At 46.0% G+C, this 17676-nt stretch overlaps 1 protein-coding gene across 1 annotated transcript in view; it reads right to left on the minus strand.

Moving 5' to 3' along the window:
• LOC120035868 (diacylglycerol kinase delta-like) overlaps positions 1–11720 on the minus strand; it is a 54600-nt gene extending 42880 nt beyond the window's left edge. The window contains exons 1-5 of the mRNA XM_038982329.1: positions 11625–11720; positions 10157–10289; positions 8563–8669; positions 5987–6112; positions 59–161 (exon numbers count right to left, since the gene is read on the minus strand). Of these exons, the coding sequence (XP_038838257.1) occupies positions 59–161; positions 5987–6112; positions 8563–8669; positions 10157–10289; positions 11625–11705 (550 nt within the window). The 5' untranslated portion in view covers positions 11706–11720. The remainder of the gene's footprint in view (positions 1–58; positions 162–5986; positions 6113–8562; positions 8670–10156; positions 10290–11624) is intronic.
• Positions 11721–17676: the final 5956 nt, after the last annotated feature.

Genomic DNA, 17676 nt, shown 5'->3' on the forward strand with positions numbered 1-17676 from the left:
AGGGAGAGGTGACCTTTGAGAAAATGACAGAGGATTGAGGTGTTTGTGTTTGTCTCACCGTCAGAGTTGATACTGTTGAGGGCTGTCGGAGGGATGATTGAGACGCGACACGGACCCAGAGGACACACCTTTCCCATCTGCTCTTTACAGCTGCTGTGGACCTGTACACACACACACACACACGAATCAGCGATGGTATTTAGATGGTTAAAACAGTGTGTGTCCCAAATATTGTGGTGTAAAGTACTTAAGTAAAAATATTTTAAAGTACTACTTAAGTCATTTTCCTGGGGTATCTGTACTTTACTATTTATATATTTGACTACTTGTACTTTTATTCCACTAATCTCCTAAAGAGAATGTACTTTTTACTTCATAAATTTCTGTTGACGCCCAAAAATACTCGTTATATTTTGAATGTTTAGCAGAACAGGAAATGGTCAAATTCAAACACTAAACAGAGAACATCCCTGGTCATCCCTACTACCTCTGATCTGGAGGACTCACTAAACAGAGAACATCCCTGGTCATCCCTACTACCTCTGATCTGGAGGACTCACTAAACAGAGAACATCCCTGGTCATCCCTACGGCCTCTGATCTGGAGGACTCACTAAACAGAGAACATCCCTGGTCATCCCTACTACCTCTGATCTGGAGGACTCACTAAACAGAGAACATCCCTGGTCATCCCTACTGCCTCTGATCTGGAGGACTCACTAAATAGAGAACATCCCTGGTCATCTACTGCCTCTAATCTGGAGGACTCACTAAACAGAGAACATCCCTGGTCATCCCTACGGCCTCTGATCTGGAGGACTCACTAAACAGAGAACATCCCTGGTCATCCCTACTACCTCTGATCTGGAGGACTCACTAAACAGAGAACATCCCTGGTCATCCCTACTGCCTCTGATCTGGAGGACTCACTAAATAGAGAACATCCCTGGTCATCTACTGCCTCTAATCTGGAGGACTCACTAAACAGAGAACATCCCTGGTCATCCCTACGGCCTCTGATCTGGAGGACTCACTAAACAGAGAACATCCCTGGTCGTCCCTACTACCTCTGATCTGGAGGACTCACTAAACAGAGAACATCCCTGGTCATCCCTACTGCCTCTGATCTGGAGGACTCACTAAACAGAGAACATCCCTGGTCCTCCCTACTGTCTCTGATCTGGTGGACTCACTAAACAGAGAACATCCCTGGTTATCCCTATTGCCTCTGATCTGGAGGACTCACTAAATAGAGAACATCCCTGGTCATCCCTACTGCCTCTAATCTGGAGGACTCACTAAACAGAGAACATCCCTGGTCATCCCTACGGCCTCTGATCTGGAGGACTCACTAAATACATGCTGCATTTGTAAAGATGTCTGAGTTGGAGCCTGACTATCCGTAAATAAATAAAAACTAGAAAATGTGGCCGTCTGCTTTGCTGACAAGGTAAACATCTGTCGTTCTGCCCCTGAACAAGGCAGTTAACCCACTGTTCTCTGAACAAGGCAGTTAACCCACTGTTCCCCTGAACAAGGCAGTTAACCCACTGTTCCCCTGAACAAGGCAGTTAACCCACTGTTCCCCTGAACAAGGCAGTTAACCCACTGTTCCCTGAACAAGGCAGTTAACCCACTGTTCCCCTGAGCAAGGCAGTTAACCCACTGTTCCCCTGAACAAGGCAGTTAACCCACTGTTCCCCCGAACAAGGCAGTTAACCCACTGTTCCCCTGAACAAGGCAGTTAACCCACTGTTCCCCTGAACAAGGCAGTTAACCCACTGTTCTCCTGGACAAGGCAGTTAACCCACTGTTCCCCTGAACAAGGCAGTTAACCCACTGTTCTCCTGAACAAGGCAGTTAACCCACTGTTCTCCTGAACAAGGCAGTTAACCCACTGTTCTCCTGAACAAGGCAGTTAACCCACTGTTCCACTGAGCAAGGCAGTTAACCCACTGTTCCCCTGAGCAAGGCAGTTAACCCACTGTTCCCCTGAACAAGGCAGTTAACCCACTGTTCTCCTGAACAAGGCAGTTAACCCACTGTTCCCTGAACAAGGCAGTTAACCCACTGTTCCCCTGAACAAGGCAGTTAACCCACTGTTCTCCTGAACAAGGCAGTTAACCCACTGTTCTCCTGAACAAGGCAGTTAACCCACTGTTCCCCTGAGCAAGGCAGTTAACCCACTGTTCCCCTGAGCAAGGCAGTTAACCCACTGTTCCCCTGAACAAGGCAGTTAACCCACTGTTCCCCTGAACAAGGCAGTTAACCCACTGTTCCCCTGAACAAGGCAGTTAACCCACTGTTCCTTGAACAAGGCAGTTAACCCACTGTTCCCCTGAACAAGGCAGTTAACCCACTGTTCCCCTGAGCAAGGCAGTTAACCCACTGTTCCCCTGAACAAGGCAGTTAACCCACTGTTCCCCTGAGCAAGGCAGTTAACCCACTGTTCCCCTGAACAAGGCAGTTAACCCACTGTTCCCCTGAACAAGGCAGTTAACCCACTGTTCCCCTGAACAAGGCAGTTAACCCACTGTTCCCCTGAACAAGGCAGTTAACCCACTGTTCCCCTGAGCAAGGCAGTTAACCCACTGTTCCCCTGAACAAGGCAGTTAAGCCACTGTTCCCCTGAGCAAGGCAGTTAACCCACTGTTCCCCTGAACAAGGCAGTTAACCCACTGTTCCCTGAACAAGGCAGTTAACCCACTGTTCCTTGAACAAGGCAGTTAACCCACTGTTCCCCTGAACAAGGCAGTTAACCCACTGTTCTCCTGAACAAGGCAGTTAACCCACTGTTCTCCTGAACAAGGCAGTTAACCCACTGTTCCCCTGAACAAGGCAGTTAACCCACTGTTCCCCTGAACAAGGCAGTTAACCCACTGTTCTCCTGAACAAGGCAGTTAACCCACTGTTCCACTGAACAAGGCAGTTAACCCACTGTTCCACTGAGCAAGGCAGTTAACCCACTGTTCCCCTGAGCAAGGCAGTTAACCCACTGTTCCCCTGAACAAGGCAGTTAACCCACTGTTCTCCTGAACAAGGCAGTTAACCCACTGTTCTCCTGAACAAGGCAGTTAACCCACTGTTCCCTGAACAAGGCAGTTAACCCACTGTTCCCCTGAACAAGGCAGTTAACCCACTGTTCTCCTGAACAAGGCAGTTAACCCACTGTTCCACTGAGCAAGGCAGTTAACCCACTGTTCCCCTGAGCAAGGCAGTTAACCCACTGTTCCCCTGAGCAAGGCAGTTAACCCACTGTTCCCCTGAACAAGGCAGTTAACCCACTGTTCCCCTGAACAAGGCAGTTAACCCACTGTTCTCCTGAACAAGGCAGTTAACCCACTGTTCTCCTGAACAAGGCAGTTAACCCACTGTTCTCCTGAACAAGGCAGTTAACCCACTGTTCCTTGAACAAGGCAGTTAACCCACTGTTCCCCTGAACAAGGCAGTTAACCCACTGTTCCCCTGAACAAGGCAGTTAACCCACTGTTCCCCTGAGCAAGGCAGTTAACCCACTGTTCCCCTGAACAAGGCAGTTAAGCCACTGTTCCCCTGAGCAAGGCAGTTAACCCACTGTTCCCCTGAACAAGGCAGTTAACCCACTGTTCCCTGAACAAGGCAGTTAACCCACTGTTCCTTGAACAAGGCAGTTAACCCACTGTTCCCCTGAACAAGGCAGTTAACCCACTGTTCCCCTGAACAAGGCAGTTAACCCACTGTTCCCCTGAACAAGGCAGTTAACCCACTGTTCCCCTGAACAAGGCAGTTAACCCACTGTTCTCCTGAACAAGGCAGTTAACCCACTGTTCTCCTGAACAAGGCAGTTAACCCACTGTTCCCCTGAACAAGGCAGTTAACCCACTGTTCCTTGAACAAGGCAGTTAACCCACTGTTCCCCTGAACAAGGCAGTTAACCCACTGTTCCTTGAACAAGGCAGTTAACCCACTGTTCCCCTGAACAAGGCAGTTAACCCACTGTTCACCTGAACAAGGCAGTTAACCCACTGTTCCCCTGAACAAGGCAGTTAACCCACTGTTCCCCTGAACAAGGCAGTTAACCCACTGTTCCCCTGAACAAGGCAGTTAACCCACTGTTCCCCTGAACAAGGCAGTTAACCCACTGTTCTCCTGAACAAGGCAGTTAACCCACTGTTCCCCTGAGCAAGGCAGTTAACCCACTGTTCCCCTGAACAAGGCAGTTAACCCACTGTTCTCCTGAACAAGGCAGTTAACCCACTGTTCCCCTGAACAAGGCAGTTAACCCACTGTTCCCCTGAACAAGGCAGTTAACCCACTGTTGCCCTGAACAAGGCAGTTAACCTACTGTTCCCCTGAACAAGGCAGTTAACCCACTGTTCTCCTGAACAAGGCAGTTAACCCACTGTTCCCCTGAACAAGGCAGTTAACCCACTGTTCCCCTGAACAAGGCAGTTAACACACTGTTCCCTGAAGAAGTGGATGTAGATTAAGGCAGACCCCCGCACCTCTCTGATTCAGAGGGTTAAATGTGGAAGACACATTTCAATACATTCAGTTGGACAACTGACTAGGTCTCCCCCTTTCCCTTTTCCCTTTATTCATATACAGGATAACTCTACACAACTACAACTGACTAGGTCTCCCCCTTTCCCTTTTCCCTTTAGTTCATATTCATATACAGAATAACTCTACACAACTACAACTGACTAGGTCTCCCCCTTTCCCTTTTCCCTTTAGTTCATATTCATATACAGGATAACTCTACACAACTACAACTGACTAGGTCTCCCCCTTTCCCTTTTCCCTTTAGTTCATATTCATATACAGGATAACTCTACACAACTACAACTGACTAGGTCTCCCCCTTTCCCTTTTCCCTTTAGTTCATATTCATATACAGGATAACTCTACACAACTACAACTGACTAGGTCTCCCCCTTTCCCTTTTCCCTTTAGTTCATATTCATATACAGGATAACTCTACACAACTACAACTGACTAGGTATCCCCCCTTTCCCTTTTCCCTTTAATATAAGGATTTAAAAAATAATTTATACTTGTACATTTTAGCAATTACATTTACTTTTTATACATAAGTATATTTAAAACCAGATACTTTTAGACTTTTACTCAAGTAGTATTTTACCGGGTGACTTTAACTTGAGTAATTTTCTATTATTAAGGTATCTTTACTTTTACTCAAGTATGACATTTGGGTACTTTTTCCACCACTGCCAAATAGTGCACCCTATAGGGGAATAGGGTGCACTAGTCTGGTCTAAAGTAGTGCACTATATAGGGAATAGGGTGCACTAGCCTGGCCTAAAGTAGTGCACTATGTAGGGAATAGGGTGCACTAGCCTGGTCTAAAGTAGTGCACTACATAGGGAGCACTAGCCTGGTCTAAAGTAGTGGACTATATAGGGAATAGGGTGCACTAGCCTGGTCTAAAGTAGTGCACTATGTAGGGAATAGGGTGCACTAGCCTGGTCTAAAGTAGTGCACTATATAGGGAGCACTAGCCTGGTCTAAAGTAGTGCACTATGTAGGGAATAGGGTGCACTAGCCTGGTCTAAAGTAGTGCACTATATAGGGTGCACTAGCCTGGTCTAAAGTAGTGCACTATATAGGGAGCACTAGCCTGGTCTAAAGTAGTGCACTATGTAGGGAATAGGGTGCACTAGCCTGGTCTAAAGTAGTGCACTATATAGGGTGCACTAGCCTGGTCTAAAGTAGTGCACTATGTAGGGAATAGGGTGCACTAGCCTGGTCTAAAGTAGTGCACTATGTAGGGAATAGGGTGCTATTTAAGACGTAGACAGTGATTTTTAAGATCTACAGCGTCACTATGGAGACCAGAGACTCTGAAGGAGAGGGTTTTTTGCTTGACGAGTGATGATCCGCTACTGTGTGTGTCTCTATGTGTGTGTGTGTGTCTGTGTGTGTGTGTGTGTGTGTGTGTGTGTGTGTGTGTGTGTGTGTGTGTGTGTGTGTGTGTGTGTACTCACAATAGCTGTGCACCATAGACACCTCCAGTCCTGCAGTCTCCTGACACTGCCACAGTTACGATCACACACCACACACTTAGCACTGACCGGCAGGTTCCCTTCTAACCACTGGTGAGGCATGGACACCTGGGGGGGGGGGGGGGGGGGGGGGGGAGAGAGAGAGAGAGAAAGAGGGGGGGGGGTGGTGGAGGGGAGAGAGAGAGAGAGAGAGAGAGGGTGGAGGGGAGAGAGAGAGAGAGAGAGAGAGAGAGAGAGAGAGAGAGAGAGAGAGTGAGAGAGAGAGAGAGAGAGAGAGAGAGAGGGTGGACGGGAGAGAGAGAGAGAGAGTGGAGGGGAGAGAGAGAGAGAGAGAGAGGGGAGGAAGAGAGAGAGACGGAGAGAGAGGTGGGGGGCAGAGAGGGGGAGAGAGAGAGAGGGGGGGAGAGAGAGAGAGAGAGAGAGAGAGAGAGGGGGGAGGGGAGAGAGAGAGCGAGAGAGAGAGCGAGAGAGAGAGCGAGAGAGAGAGGGGGGGAGGAAGAAAGAGGGGGGGTGGAGGAAGAGAAAGGGGGGGGAGAGAGAGAGAGGAGGGAGGAAGAGAGAGAGTGGGATGAGGGGAGGGAGAGAGACGGGGACGGAGGGGAGGGAGAGAGACGGGGACGGGGACGGAGGGGAGGGAGAGAGACGGGGACGGAGGGGAGGGAGAGAGAGGGGGAGGAGCGAGAGAGAGAGGGGGGGAGGAAGAAAGAGGGGGGGTGGAGGAAGAGAAAGGGGGAGGAGAGAGAGAGAGGAGGGAGGAAGAGAGAGAGTGGGATGAGGGGAGGGAGAGAGACGGGGACGGAGGGGAGGGAGAGAGACGGGGACGGGGACGGAGGGGAGGGAGAGAGACGGGGACGGAGGGGAGGGAGAGAGAGGGGGAGGAGCGAGAGAGAGGAGGGAGGAAGAGAGAGAGTGGGTTGGACGGGAGGGTGGGAGAGGGGGGTAGAGAGGGATGAAGGGTGATTAAACACCACACATTTAGCACTGACTGACTGGCTTTACAGCCTTATTCTAAAATGTCAATCTAAACACAATACCCCATAATGACGTCACAATACCCCATAATGACGTCACAATACCCCATAATGACAAAGCGAAAACAGGTTTTTAGAAATGTCTTCAAATTAAACATTTATAATAAAACAGAAATACTTTATTTACATAAGTATTCAGACCCTTTGCTATGAGACTCAAAGTTGAGCTCAGGTGCATCCTGTTTCCATTGATCATCCTTGAGATGTTTCTACAACTTGATTGGAGTCCACCTGTGGTAAATTCAATTGTTTGGACATGATTTGGAAAGGCACACACCTGTCTATATAAGGGCCCACAGGTGACTGTGCATGTCAGAACAAAAACCAAGCCATGAGGTCACAGGAACTGTCTGTAGAGCTCCGAGACTTATGTCACGGCACTGATCTGGGGAAGGGTCCAAAAAGTATTAAATGGAAGAAGTTTAGAAGCACCAAGACTCTTCCTAGAGCTGGTCGCCCGGCCAAACTGAGCAATCGGGGGAGAAGGGCCTTGATCAGGGAGGTAACCAAGAACCCGATGTTCACTCTGACGGAGCTCCAGAGTTCCTCTGTGGAGGTGGGAGAACCTTCCAGAAGGACAACCATTACTGGAGCACTCCACCAATCAGGCCTTTATGGTAGAGTGGCCAGACGGAAGCCACTCCTCAATAAAAGGCACATGACAGCCCACTCTGGTCTGATGAAACCAAGATTTAACTCTTTGGCCTGAATGCCAAGCGTCAAGTATGGAGGAAACCTGGCACTATCCCTACGGTGAAGCATGGTGGTGACAGCATCTTGCTGTGGGGATGTTTTTCAGAGGCAGCGACTGGGAGACTAGTTAGGATCAAGGGAAAGATGAATGGTGCAAAGTACAGAGAGATCCTTGATGAAAACCTGCTCAGGACCTCAGACTGGGGTGAAGGTTCACCTTCCAACAGAACAACGACCCTAAGCGCACAGCCAAGACCACGCAGGAGTGGCTTCTGGACAAGTCTCTGAATGTCCTTGAGTGGCCCAGCCAGAAGCCGGACTTGAACCCGATTGAACATCTCTGCAGAGACCTGAAAATAGCTGAGCAGCAACACTCCCCATCCAACCTGACAGAGCTTGATAGGATCTGCAGAGAAGAATTGGAGAAACTCCCCAAATACAGGTGTGCCAAGCTTGTAGCATCATACCCAAGAAGACTCGAGGCTGTAATGGATGCCAAAGATGCTTCAACAAAGTACTGAGTAAAGGTTCTTATAACATTTTTTGCTTTGTCATTATGGGGTATTGTGTGTAAATTGGGAAAAGAGGGAGAGGGAAAAAATATATATTTTAGAATAAGCCTGTAACGTAACAAAACGTGGAAAGAGTCAAGGGGTGTGAATACTTTCAGAATGCACTATATTTACAGGGAACACAGAGAGATATTTAATTAAGGAATATCAGATTTGTTTTATTTGAGGCAAGTAGGTGGATCTACACAACGATTAGAATCTCAACTTTTGAGGAAAACAACTTAAGGACTTGGGTTATAACTAAGAGAACTATATTACCCACCCCATCCTCGTCCTCCATGATGTCATTTCCTATGGAGGCCAGCGTGGTCCATTTACAGGTGTTGGTGGAGCGCACCGCACAGCGCTTATGGGCCTTGAACTTACACACTGGTGTGAGAGAGAATAGTATCTGTTTAGAGATCGACAAACCAGTCTAACAAAACAGTAAAAAGATGCAAACATTTTAAAGATGCCACAATGTATGTAAAGATGTCACAATGTCTGTAAAGATGTCACAATGTATGTAAAGATGTCACAATGACTGTAAAGATGTCACAATGTATGTAAAGATGTCACAATGTCTGTAAAGATGTCACAATGTATGTAAAGATGTCACAATGACTGTAAAGATGTCACAATGTATGTAAAGATGTCACAATGTCTGTAAAGATGTCACAATGTATGTAAAGATGTCACAATGACTGTAAAGATGTCACAATGTATGTAAAGATGTCACAATGTCTGTAAAGATGTCACAATGACTGTAAAGATGTCACAATGTATGTAAAGATGTCACAATGTCTGTAAAGATGTCACAATGTATGTAAAGATGCTACAATGACTGTAAAGATGTCACAATGTATGTAAAGATGCTACAATGACTGTAAAGATGCCACAATGTATGTAAAGATGTCACAATGTCTGTAAAGATGTCACAATGTATGTAAAGATGCTACAATGACTGTAAAGATGCCACAATGTATGTAAAGATGTCACAATGTCTGTAAAGATGTCACAATGACTGTAAAGATGCTACAATGTATGTAAAGATGTCACAATGTCTGTAAAGATGTCACAATGTCTGTAAAGATGTCACAATGACTGTAAAGATGCTACAATGACTGTAAAGATGCCACAATGTATGTAAAGATGTCACAATGTCTGTAAAGATGTCACAATGTATGTAAAGATGCTACAATGACTGTAAAGATGTCACAATGACTGTAAAGATGTCACAATGTATGTAAAGATGCTACAATGACTGTAAAGATGTCACAATGTATGTAAAGATGTCACAATGTATGTAAAGATGTCACAATGTATGTAAAGATGCCACAATGTCTGTAAAGATGCCACAATGTCTGTAAAGATGCCACAATGTATATAAAGATGTCACAATGTCTGTAAAGATGTCACAATGTATGTAAAGATGCCACAATGTCTGTAAAGATGTCACAATGTATGTAAAGATGCCACAATGTATGTAAAGATGTCACAATGTATGTAAAGATGCCACAATGTATGTAAAGATGCCACAATGTATGTAAAGATGTCACAATGTATGTAAAGATGCCACAATGTCTGTAAATATGTCACAATGTCTGTAAAGATGTCACAATGTCTGTAAAGGTGTCACAATGTATGTAAAGATGCCACAATGTATGTAAAGATGTCACAATGTCTGTAAAGATGTCACAATGTCTGTAAAGATGTCACAATGTATGTAAAGATGTCACAATGTCTGTAAAGATGCCACAATGTATGTAAAGATGCCACAATGTCTGTAGATGGAAACATCAAGTGGAGTTTTAAATTGATCCATTGCGTGGGGGGGGTGGGAGAGTGGTCGTGGGGGAGGGGGCGTGCGTGTGTACCTTCACAGGACAGTCCGTGTGAGGTGACTCCGGAGAGAGCCTCTCTGCAGACGTTACAGAAGGTGGGTCTGGCGTGGGAACAGGCATACCAGTTATGCATCCCAGAGAAATGTTCCATATTAAATAGACTGGTCTAGAGAGAGAGAGAGAGAGAGAGATAGTGTCCTCAGACAATAATACATCGTTTTTTATGTAATTGTTTTACCCCTTTTTCTCCCCAATTTCATGGTATCCAATTGGTAGTTACAGTCTTGTCTTATCGCTGCAACTTCCGTACGCTCGGAAGAGGCAAAGGTCCAGAGCAGTGCGTCCTCCGAAACACGACACGACTGCTTCTTGACACAATGCCCGCTTAACCCGGAAGCCAGCCACACCAATGTTGCGGAGGAAACACCGTGCACCTGGCGACCGTGTCAGCGTGCACTACACCCGGCCCACCACAGGAGTTTCTAGTGCACCATGGGACAAGGAAATTCCTGCCAGCCAAACCCTCCACTAACTCGGACGACTCTGGGCCAATTGTGCGCCGCCCCATGGGTCTCCCGGTCGCAGCCGGGCTGCTAACCAGGATCTATAGTGGCACAGCTAACACTGCGATATAGTGCCTTAGACCACTGAGCCACTCGGGAGGCCCGGAAAATACATTGTTACCACCACTGTTAAATAAACATCATACCTAAGATGTCCCTTTTAGAAGGGTGAGAGGCCAATGGGTGAAAAGAGAGAATCAATGAAAGGATGGAGAAGAGAGCGAGGATAGAGGGATGGAGGGAGGGATAGAGAAGATGGAGGGATAGAGGGGAGGAGGAATAGAAGGATGGAGAGATAGAGGATGGAGGCATAGAGGGATAGAGGATGGAGGGATAGAGGACGGATGGTAGAGAGATGGAGGGATAGAGGGGAGGAGGAATAGAAGGATGGAGAGATAGAGGATGGAGGCATAGAGGGATAGAGGATGGAGGGATAGAGGATGGAGGGATAGAGAAGATGGAGGGATAGAGGGGAGGAGGAATAGAAGTATGGAGAGATAGAGGATGGAGGCATAGAGGGATAGAGGATGGAGGGATAGAGGACGGATGGTAGAGAGATGGAGGGATAGAGGGGAGGAGGGATGGAGTGGTAGAGAGATGGAGGGATAGAGGGGAGGAGGGATAGAGGGATGGAGCGATAGAGAGGATGGAGGGATAGAGGGATAGAGAGGATGGAGGGATAGAGAGGATGGAGGGATAGAGGGGAGGAGGGACAGAGGGGAGGAGGGATAGAGGGATAGAGGGTAGAGAGATGGAGGGATAGAGAGGATGGAGGGATCGAGGGGAGGAGGGATTGAGGGTAGAGAGATGGAGGGATAGAGGATGGAGGGATGGAGGGGAGGAGGGACAGAGGGATGGAGGGATAGAGGGGAGGAGGGATAGAGGGGAAGAGGGATAGAGGGGAGGATGGATGGAGGATGGAGGGGAGAAAAGTTTACCTCGTAAGTCTCCCATTTCTGTACAGACTTCAGAGCACCAATCCAATCCTCCATCTCCTTCCTGCTCTCTGCACATAGCATCAGCTTCCTGAACGGAGTGATCACCTGGAAAGAGAGAGAGAAAGTCAAAAAGAGTTTAAAAAAAGCCCCTTGAATTGAATTGAGAGTGAATAACTACCGTGGGATATGCGTCAACAGCAAACTTGTGAAAATCCTCTGCATTATCATTAACAGCAGACTCGTACATTTCCTCAGTGAAAACAATGTACTGAGCAAATGTCAAATTGTCTTTTACCAAATGTCGAATTGTCTTTTTACCAAATTACTGTACGGCAGACCACCTATTCACCCTGCACATCCTAATTGACAAACAAACAAACCAAAACAAAGGCGAAGGGCACTAGAACAGTCTGCTGCACCCGGCCTCACCCTTCTAGAATCTGACGTCAATTGTCTACTGTTTGCTGATGATCTGGTGCTTCTATCACCAACCAAGGAGGGCCTACAGCAGCACCTAGATATTCTGCACAGATTCTGCCAGACCTGGGCCCTGACAGTACATCTCAGTAAGACAAAAATAATGGTGTTCCAAAAAAGGTCCAGTCACCAGGACCACAAATACTAATTTCATCTAGACACCGTTGCCCTAGAGCACACAAAAACCTATACATACCTCGGCCTAAACATCAGCGCCACAGGTAACTTCCACAAAGCTGTGAACAATCTGAGAGATAAGGCAAGAAGGGCATTCTATGCCATCAAAAGGAACATAAAATTTGACATACCAATTAGGATCTGGCTAAAAATACTTGAATCAGTTATAGAACCCATTGCCCTTTTTGGTAGTGAGGTCTGGGGTCCGCTCACCAACCAAGAACTCACAAAATGGGATTAAGGCCAAACTGAGACTGCATGCAGAATTCTGCAAAAATATCCTCTGTGTACAACGTAGAACACCAAATAATGCATGCAGAGCAGAATTAGGCCGATACCCACTAATTATCAAAATCCAGAAAAGAGCCGTTAAATTCTACAACCACCTAAAAGGAAGCGATTCCCAAACCTTCCATAACAAAGCCATTATCTACAGAGAGATGAACCTGGAGAAGAGTCCCCTAAGCAAGCTGGTCCTGGGGCTCTGTTAACAAACACAAACACACCCCACAGAGCCCCAGGACAGCAACACAATTAGACCCAACCAAATCATGAGAAAACCAAAAGATAATTACTTGACACATTGGAAATAATTCACAAAAAAACAGAGCAAACTAGAATGCTATTTGGCCCTAAACAGACTATGTACAGACTCAGTGAGCATAGCCTTGCTATTGAGAAAGGCCGCCGTAGGCAGACATGGCTCTCAAGAGAAGACAGGCTATGTGCTCACTGCCCACAAAATGAGGTGGAAACTGAGCTGCACTTCCTAACCTCCTGCCCAAAGTATGACCATATTAGAGAGACATATTTCCCTCAGATTACACAGATCCACAAAGAATTCGAAAACAAATCCAATTTTGATAAACTCCCATATCTACTGGGTGAAATACCACAGTGTGCCATCACAGCAGCAATATTGTTGTTGCCACAAGAAAAGGTCAACCAATGAAGAACAAACACCATTGTAAATACAACCCATATTTATGTTTAGTTATTTTCCCTTTTATACATTGTTACAACACTGTATATAGACATATGACATTTGAAATGTCTCTATTCTTCTGGACCTTCTGTGAGTGTAATGTTTACTGTTCACTTTTAATTGTTTATTTCACTTTTGTTTATTATCGATTTCACTTGCTTTGGTAATGTAAACCTATGTTTCCCATGACGATAAAGCCCCTTGAATTGAATTGAGAGAGAGAAAGTATAGATTAGCAGATTATACAAGAATGGAGAGAATATCATATTCACAGTGCAGCTGTGGTCTTGGTTACGGTAGAGGAAGTAGTGTGTCGTCATGGTTACCGTAAAGCTGTTGTTGATGTTCTTGGTGCTGGTCTCGGCCACGCTGGCGTCTGATAGGTCCACCTCGTCAAATATCAGAGACTTGAAGAAAAAAAATAATTATATTTATTTATATTTTGTAATAAAAAGTTCACATCAAAGCCAATGTAATGAAGAGTGAAGTAATAAAAAGTGATTTACATTTCAGTCATTGAGCAGACACTTATCCAGAGCAACTTAGTCAGTGAATTCAATTAATGTAGGTAAAAACAACCACATATCACAGCCATTGCAAGTAAAAACCTTCTTCAAAAATATGAGTCACCTTTGAGTCTTTGGCATAGTAAAGTGTTCTTCCTCTCAATTTGAAGAACCTCCTCTTCCATCTCTGGAACGAGCTAGTCTGTTTCAATAGGATCCCCTCCTTCACACTTTTCTATGGAGAGAGGAGAGAGAGAGGGTTGAGTTAGGGCTCGGAGGGTGTGTGTGGGGGTGGAGGTGCATGCTTGTGTGTTAGCGAGAGAGGGTGTGTGTGAGGGTGGAGTGCATGCTTGCGTGTTAGCGAGAGAGGGTGTGTGTGGGGGTGGAGGTGCATGCTTGCGTGTTAGCGAGAGAGGGTGTGTGTGGGGGTGGAGGTGCATGCTTGTGTGTTAGCGAGAGAGGGTGTGTGTGGGGGTGGAGGTGCATGCTTGTGTGTTAGCGAGAGAGGGTGTGTGTGGGGGTGGAGGTGCATGCTTGTGTGTTAGCGAGAGAGGGTGTGTGTTGGGGTGGAGTGCATGCTTGCGTGTTAGCGAGAGAGGGTGTGTGTTGGGGTGGAGTGCATGCTTGTGTGTTAGCGAGAGAGGGTGTGTGTGGGGGTGGAGGTGCATGCTTGTGTGTTAGCGAGAGAGGGTGTGTGTGGGGGTGGAGGTGCATGCTTGTGTGTTAGCGAGAGAGGGTGTGTGTGGGGGTGGAGGTGCATGCTTGTGTGTTAGCGAGAGAGGGTGTGTGTGGGGTGCATGCTTGTGTGTTAGCGAGAGAGGGTGTGTGTGGGGGTGGAGGTGCATGCTTGTGTGTTAGCGAGAGAGGGTGTGTGTGGGGTGCATGCTTGTGTGTTAGCGAGAGAGGGTGTGTGTGGGGGTGGAGGTGCATGCTTGTGTGTTAGCGAGAGAGGGTGTGTGTGGGGTGCATGCTTGCGTGTTAGCGAGAGAGGGTGTGTGTGGGGGTGGAGGTGCATGCTTGTGTGTTAACGAGAGAGGGTGTGTGTGGGGTGCATGCTTGCGTGTTAGCGAGAGAGGGTGTGTGTGGGGGTGAGATTATGTCATAGAAGATACTGTATAATCAGGAAACATATGTGGCAACTATTCAAATCATTTAATTCAGTTACATTCAGCTCCAACAAGATATTTAAATGGGTACATGATGCCCTGTTCTCCTCTGTTGATATGACAACACCACTTCCAGAAATCTATATAACCTCCTAATACAGGAAGATGTATGGACAGATTAATGTGTTTGGGATTTTTATCTTTGTCTAAGAACACGTGAGATAACATTGAAATAGGTTATTACCAGTTAGTACCGGTTAGTACTGGTATGTGCTTCCTTAAAAAGAGAGAGAGGGAGTATGTCCTGTCAGGACGCTCCACAACCAGGACGTCCCCTGGTCATTCTTGTAATAAAAAGTGTAATAATTCTGCAACTTGCAGAATCCTTCCAAGATTTAACCCACCAGAAAGGGACTGTCATGACTTACCACGAGGATCGAAATAGGTCAGATTAGGTTTGCAATGACTAACTTCAAATCAGACCCCTTTCACCCGTAGAGGGAAGGACCTGGTGGGGATTACCAACTCACGTCCTGTTGTAAATCAAGGGAGAAGACACAAGTCTGTGCTCTCAAAATTCTCTAAAAGGAACGTTCTTTGTCTCAACAGACCTTTTTAACCGCTGAAACTCAACACTTTCAAAAGTGAATACTGGAACAATATTTCGAACGTAGAACGTGGGGAATGGTCCGAGGCGATCTGTAGAACACGAATGTAATTTTGTTTGTTATTTTGTGATGTCATTAAAAATGTTCTAAAGGAAATACTGTAACTTGGAAAGTCAACACATGACAGAGCTGGAGGATCCACACTATGGAAGAGAAGGATGTGATTTGCTAACAGAGGGATGTGATTTTTTAATTGAGGGATGTGATTTGAGAAGTGATAAGAGATAATTGTTTTCCATAAATTTGGACAATGAGTAATCAATGCCCCGTAGTGAGGTCAGGGAGCATGTCAGCCAGCCGGAACCACCCCTTTCCAACAAAAGGTATAAATGATCGGTTAAGAAATTAACACACTTGTAACGGCAGCCTTCCTCCTCCTCACGAGAAGAGAGGGTGTAACAGGGATCGGACCAACACGCAGCGTAGCCAGTGCTCAACATGTTTAATAAAACGAAACAGTGAACACTTACAACGATACAAAATAACAAAAATGTGGCAAACCGATACAGCCCTATCTGGTGCAGAGAAAACACAAAGACAGGAACCACCACCCACAATCCCCAACACAAAACAAGCCACCTATATATGATTCCCAATCAGAGACAACACAAAACACCTGCCTCTGATTGAGAACCATATTAGGCCAAACATAGAAACAGACAAACTAGACACACAACATAGAATGCCCACCCAGCTCACGTCCTGACCAACACTAAAACAAGAAAAACACACAAGAACTATGGTCAGAACGTGACAACACTGAACCAGAAAAAGCGTGAAGCGGCAGCTACACATTTAAAATTGTTTTAACTTTGAATCTCAACACGAGGTAGAGACAATAAACTCACCTTCAGGACAATCACTGGTACGGCTGATTTGCTGTTCTACGTAAAGTATCTTCAAAGCAAATTTAAGTAGGACCATCCTGTTACTCTGCTCAAACCATTGTATTACGCTACTCTCATCACCCCACTGGGAAACCATCGATAAGGCTGGCTAGCATCGATAAGGCTGGCTAGCATCGATAAGGCTGGCTAGCCTGTCTTCAAAGAAGCATCTTCAAGAGACAAATGGAAGGAACATCAACTCTGTAGTTGTGTTCAGGACTACACGACAAGTCACCGGATACCGGAATAACTATGAAGAACAACAACAATAGTAGACTTGTTGGAACCATTTCGGACCAATCAGAGCCTTACAAAGCGTGCTGCGAAAAGGCCCAACAACCTTAAACAAAAGCTGCCTCGTTCTCGGAGAGAACCCAGCCATTTCACGTAAATACATTCATGATTTCTTGGTCAAAGCGGGCGGCGGTTCGTGTGCAAAGTATAAGGCTACTGTAGGTAAGAGTATTTTCTGAACATGGTAATGTTAGGTGTCTCTGTCCCTCTCTCCCTTTCCATCTCTTCTTTAACAAGCAGCCATGTTGTTGTCATTCCGTTTGGGATCTGTTCTCAGTGTATTACGTCTCCAGTCAATAACCGGTGGGAGTGTGTGTTCATCCCGCGTTTCCATTTAATTAGTTAGTAAATAAATAATTAAACCAATTTGTGTAGTACTGAATCATAAGTAAGGCTCAGGTTACGACTGTTCAGAATCGTGATATGATACGAGGTTATGTTTAATAAGTTGACTGTTTATAGATGTGATAGGTAAAGACCTTTTAGAGTTTAATTCAGGAGATGGAAACTCTTTAAAGAACCGCTCTCGTGGTGCCCCAAATCCTAATGAGTTAATTGTTACATGATTAATGTAATCGGGTAACAATTAAACATAGTCAGTTAATTAGATGAATACCAGTCTTCAGATTAATGTTAAAGTCAAGTCACGACAGTCAACTAAGAACAAGAGAGAGAGAGAGATAGAGAGAGAGAGAGAGAGAGAGAGAATATAAGAGACAGAAGGCAGAACAGTAAGTGACATTCTGCCCTGTGTGTCAATGCGACCCTTAAATCTGGACAGAGGGAAACGAGACACACAGGCAGGTGGGTTCCCCCCGTAGGGAATCACTAATGCTGAACACACACAAACTGACAGCGTTGGCAGCTCAACCGTGTGTGTGTGTGTGTGTGTGTGTGAGTGTGTGTTTGTGTGTGACTTCCCTGGTGCACAAGGTGAAAATGGACCCATATG

The sequence above is a fragment of the Salvelinus namaycush genome, unplaced genomic scaffold, assembly GCF_016432855.1.
Source record: "Salvelinus namaycush isolate Seneca unplaced genomic scaffold, SaNama_1.0 Scaffold1122, whole genome shotgun sequence".
In the NCBI taxonomy this organism is placed as follows: domain Eukaryota; kingdom Metazoa; phylum Chordata; class Actinopteri; order Salmoniformes; family Salmonidae; genus Salvelinus; species Salvelinus namaycush.